This window comes from Patella vulgata, chromosome 7, assembly GCF_932274485.2.
Source record: "Patella vulgata chromosome 7, xgPatVulg1.2, whole genome shotgun sequence".
Lineage (NCBI taxonomy): Eukaryota > Metazoa > Mollusca > Gastropoda > Patellidae > Patella > Patella vulgata.
Genome location: NC_065885.2, coordinates 60,541,879 through 60,547,736, shown reverse-complemented (window position 1 = coordinate 60,547,736; position 5,858 = coordinate 60,541,879). Strand labels below are relative to the sequence as shown.

General features: G+C 36.3%; 1 protein-coding gene across 1 annotated transcript; it reads right to left on the bottom strand.

Moving 5' to 3' along the window:
* Nucleotides 1-750: 750 nt before the first annotated feature.
* Nucleotides 751-3,190, bottom strand: LOC126827899 (uncharacterized). Its single transcript, XM_056102324.1, has 3 exons — nucleotides 3,152-3,190; nucleotides 1,379-1,759; nucleotides 751-1,254 (listed from the first exon to the last, which is right to left on the bottom strand). Exons 1-3 carry the CDS (start codon nucleotides 3,188-3,190, stop codon nucleotides 1,039-1,041), a joined length of 636 nt encoding a protein of 211 aa, XP_055958299.1. The 3' UTR covers nucleotides 751-1,038.
* Between the last annotated feature and the right edge of the window lie 2,668 nt (nucleotides 3,191-5,858).

Below are 5,858 nucleotides of genomic sequence, written 5' to 3'. Positions count from 1 at the left end.
TTCTGGACCGGATCCCAGCAAGATTTACTGGATTTCGGTACAAAACCGGATAAAATGATATCATTTTTAACATCTTGCGCTTGAATAATTAAATTATTACGCGAGGAATGTGTTCCCAATCCATCATCTAAATACATTAAAATCCTCTTCCCCTCCCCCCTCCATTTAGATATCAAAGGTCTTGTTATTTTCGTAAATATAAATGGAGCCGAAGTCAAACCAAATGGTAGAACTGTAAATTTATAAAATCTTATATCGTTATTAAATTCTCATGAAAACCCCAAGTAACCTGTATGAGCAGGGAAAATGTCCACATGATGGTAAGCCGAATGAACATCAAAACTAAACATCCAAGAATGAGTTTTTATGTAAATCAACGCAGTTCTTAAATCTTCGAATTTCACACTTTGCTTCCATACATGTTTATTAACCAATCTTAAATCTAAAATTAATCTATTTTTACCGTTACTCTGTACTGATACTGACAAAGGGTTAACTGCTAGAGGAGGAACTGTACACCTTTCAATTAACATTCTACTTTCTAAATCTATTATAGCCTGTACTACAAATTCATGATTTTTTAATGCCGATCTGTTATTTTTCTCAAAAATCGAACCAGGGACAGGCTGTGAATAGAATGGAATTTTATACCCATTTCTTATAGTATCTAAAATAAAATCTGGTGAACCAATATTCTCCCAAAAAGAAATGTTTCTTCTTAATCTACCTTTAACAATAATATCTGCAGATCCTGATTCATATTCATAATAATCATTAGTTAAACCCCCTCCAATGGAATGCAATAAATCTGAGTACTTATCTTTCAAAAAATCATTATCTTCATGAGTTTTGCTGGTTGATGGCTGATACTGCTTCTGATCCAATATTTGGACAATCTCTCCTGAAGTGGCCGAATTCTCCACAGGCATAACAGGATCCCTGATTTCTTCGGAAGGGGCGAAAGGAATAATTCTGGTTAGCATACATATTCCTGGTCTGTGCTGTAGAAACTCCAAAAGAAACATTATTAGAATGTGGTCATTTACGTTTAGACTTCAATTTTGTTACCCTCTCCTTCTTTTTTCTCAACGCTGATGCCTCAGCTCTGTTTATTTTCTTATCTTCAGAATCATCAGCAAGGGGGTGGGTTTCATACAACTTTACAGTCTCCCATCCTGCGTCAAATGAATCAGCTATTTTGATAAGTTTTGATCTTTTAGCTAGACAATCATGAGAGAGAGGGAGAAATGGGGTTAAACGTCCACTCGACACAAACTAGGTCATTTCGGGACTAACATATGGTTTTTAATTTTATTTACATAATTCGCTTGCGCGTAGGGGTCTTTAGCAGTGGGAGGAAAACGGAGGACCCGGAGAAAACCCACGAGGTTGGACAGGCGACCCTACTCCTTGCCACGTACAACCGGGGATTCGAAACCACGCCAGTCGACTCAATGACAGACTGTATGAGACAGCGCGCGCACGCTAACCATTCAGCCATCCAACCCCCCAGACAATCATGAATAATATATTTTGTATGATCCAATTTACCAACATTTATGCCCCACAATGCTTGGGTGAGATTATCAGCCAAATCAGAATTATACAGAAATTGATCCTTATTACCATTACCTCGCCATACATGCTCTTTATCATCTTTTAATCTTTTTACAGAACGGGAGGCCCCATTAATTTCCGTTTTCAAAGAAGCAATTTCTGTTTCAAATTTTCTGTCTAGGTAATGCTTCAATTCACGTTTCTGAGATTTTAATTAGCTGCAGAAACTCTTGTATCTGACTCCATATGATCATCGGAAGACATCATAATTAGTACGTCGTAGAAATTCAATCAAAACAAAAACCCGTGTTGTCTGTCTCGCAGTATCGCGTCTTGACAACGCGTAACCAATAACCTACTTTAAAGAAAGTACGGAAACACTTTTCCGCAACAATGAGAAAATAATTTTCCTCTCATTCATTCGTCAACCGAGGAAAATATCATTTTCACTCAGTTGTCTGAAATAAGTTGTCTGAAATTCTCCAGATTACCCCCAATATTGCTGTCAAAATTTTAATTGTTCATCTGTTGTAAAATGCAACAAAATGTGTTGGATGTTTTTATTTTTATTGTTAGATAACTTGGAAAGGATCCATGTGTATGTCAGATATTGAAAAAGTATCCATGTTATTGTCAGAAATTTAAAGATTAAGAAATTTAGTCTAATTATGTACTGCTGAGGTATGTTAGAATTTCCAAAACATGAGTGAACGGCATTTTGCTGCTGTGTTCCTCTGACTTAACACAACTTTAATCTTTTAAACCCCGAAATTGTTGCATTTCCCTTCTCGAGAAAGTAAAATCTATGTGTTTGCAGGGAAATTTCTCTGTCTTCATTTCATTTAAACTGGCTCACCCTCCCCACCCCACCCCTTTTCTTGAACATGATATTTGGATATTCAATTGAACAAATATTGACTCCAAATTAACAGTAAGTGGATTTTGTGCTTGAATTGTAACCGGGCATTTTATTTTGCACAAACAAATAGTTACAAGGATTCCTAAGACTTTTTGTTTATGGCCAAACATGTAATCCTATGACATTTTTTTACAAATGAGTCCACACCCCAAATTGGATATGTTGTAGATGTGTCTTTTGCAGCTTAATGTTTTACATTTTGGGTGTAAATCTATTATTTGTGGTGATCTTTCAAAATGTGGCACTCACAAAACAATAAAATATTAATTAATAGCCTTTTCATACTCCTTTTATGCTATGAATTATGTCAAAACTCCCTTTTTCCACCTCATTTTGTCAGGAAATTGATTTAAAAATTAAAACAACTTGCTTTCCCGAAATATTTACACTATGTAATTTCAAGGATACCTCTGATTGTTAAAGTATTTTAAATACTGAAATATTCCCTTTTTTTTAAAACAAAAAGTGTTTTGTGACCCTTTTATTAGAGTGGCTGGTTATCACCTGAATAAAGCACTTTTTACATTTATGAATCCATATTTTAATAAATGATTCATACTTCTTACAAGTACATGTGTTTGTATGTATGTATATAAGCCAGGGATAGAAGAGCATGGCTATTAGCCATATTCCATCAACAGTATTACTTACGTGGACACAAGTTGGATTTATTACCACAGCAACATTTTTAGGGGGTGGGCTTACAAGTTTCATTATAGTTCCTTACAGTTACCTTCAATGCAACCAATTTGCAGCTTGTCTTCTTGTATACTGGCCAAGGTTTCTAGAAATAAATGCCTTTGCCCTCAGACTTTCCACGAAATAGGGAAATATTGGCATTTTGAGACATACAAAGTGTGAAAAATGGGCCATTTTGTAGAAAAAGGTAAAAAAAAAAAGGTAAATTTTTTAACAATATTCCAATATTTTGAATATTTTTGATGAGACTTGTTTGAAACTCTTTAAATCTTTTTGCAGAACTTACATTTTGACAAAATTAAGAAAGAATCTTCAATTCTAGAACAAAAGGCCCATGGACCTGAGCTGCAACCCGGTATACAAAACAGTACAAAACTTTAAAGGGTCACCATTTCTTCTGTATTTTTTTTTTAAATTCTGTATTATAATAATTTTGCAAAAATAAATGTGAAGCTATAAAGAAAAGAATTTTGATGATATATGAACTTTTAAAACCATATAGGAGGCAGACCACCATTAAATTTCACCATCTCGGTACCCACAAATTGTAGTTCGTCTATTTATAGCAATTCTCTCTCTGTCTCTTTTCTCCCCTTTTGCATGCCCATTTTTGTTGCTTTTTTGGTCTAGAATGGACGAAGAGGGTTTGAATTAATATTTTCTGCCAGGTTTTGGTAAATATTCATGATTTTGTGGTCAACCTCATACAAATTTTAGTGCAAAGACATGGTCATTGGTTCCTCTGTCTATAGTGAAAAGCATTCAGCCCAACGAAATTTTGGGGAAAAGTTGGAGGTGGGCAAAGAGGCCAGGATTAACATTGAAGTCAATGGGGAAATTAATGGTGGTCTGCCTCCATTAGCAATTTTCTAACTTATCTCCCTTTGAAGAAATTAAGGATCAAATTTTTCAAAAAAATTGACAAAATATAGGTCAGATTGCCTTGAATTTTTTTTCGATCGACTCGGAAGTGCCACCATCTTGAAATGTGAAAAATCCCTAAGGCTTTTGCGATATTTTACTTACAGACATGTGAATTCCATTTTCTGAATCCTTGAAGGAATGCCAAAAAATCTATGATAGCAGAATTTTGACTTCGGTCAACTGATGGTCACTATTTTGAACTGAATGTGAAAAAAGTTAAAAATACACGTTAAGGGCGTGAAAATGAACACAATAGAACACAAGACACTGTTCAGGGTCAGAGTTTTGGTATTTGAAAATGTCACAATTTCGAATTTTACCTTTGACGTTTTTCGTGCCGACAAAGTTGTTTACAAGTGAAAAATCGCATTTTAATGATTATTTTTTTCTTGTCCAGAACCCATGACTGTTACAGGAAGTGGCCGTGAATATGAAAGGTTTCATGTCTTTCAGTCAAATCTAGTTATAATTATTATTATACATGTACTTGTATAGATATGTATAACACTATAGGGTTATTTTAGGTCTAAGAAAAGTGTTCTGTTTAATAACGAAATCTTTACCTACATGATGTGTAACGAAACTAGGGTAATGAAGTAACTTGCAATATTCTGCTACTATCTCAGACTAACTCACCGACTTTTATGTCAGTATCCATTGCTGGAAGTAGGGCACTATAGTCCAGTCATCTCGTAAATGGATTAGTACAATTAACTAGAATAGTGTTGACGTAAAATGGTGCCTATAGATACGAAACAATTACCCAAAAATGGTAATTGTCCCGCCCTAAGAGATGACTCTCATTGTATTTTATACACTCAGCCAAATTAAAAACTTAACACTCGGGATTTTTGGGACTAGATTTTTAATATTTGGTTTAAGGCAACTATTTTAGTGTTATGTTGTGCACAGACGACCTTGACATCAACAGAAAGCAAGAATACCTTTTTGCCGAAAGTCCTTGACATTGATAACGTTCGTGATGTCATAGTACCCCCCAAAATGAAATTCACAGACTTGGAGAACAATCGGAATAAAGTGTTTAGTAACGGTTGTGGCCTCCTCTAGCGTCTCGTACTGCCACACAACGTCTTCTCATGGATCTCAGAACATTAGTAAACACTACCCGAGGAAGACGTCGCCAATGCTCAGCAAGAGCATGTTAAAGGTCCTGCGACGTCACCAAATCGGTCAACTTCTCTGACGCATACTTGAGCGTAACGTTCACCTCGTCTGCGGTACACTCGGACCCTGCCATCGGCAAATCTCGAAGTGAATCGAGATTCGTCACTAAAGACAACCGAATTCCACTGTCTTTGAGTAAATCTTATGTGTCTTGTGGCCCACACAAGTCGGTTACGGCGATGAAGAGGTGTCAATATTGGTCCATTATAGGGCCTCCGAGCTCGAAGACCAGCAGCCTGCAACCGATTTCGAACAGTTTGTGTAGTTACCCTTCCACCAAACATCTCTCTACTTGTGGAGGTTGCAGTGACAAATCTGTTTCTAAGATGATCTTCCTGGAGTGACGTCACACGTGGCGCTCCCGCCCTTGGGCGGTCGGCAATAGTTCCAGTTTGAAGCACTCTCATTCTAAGATTAATTATTGTCTGGCGTGAACAATTAAAGGCTCTTGCAACAGTGACCACAGACTGACCAGCATAGAGCCTTTCTATAGCACGTAGACGTTCTACATTTGAAAGGCGCGGCATTTTCTAACAAAGATGAAAATAACAATTTTAATGTGTTTTTCCAGTTC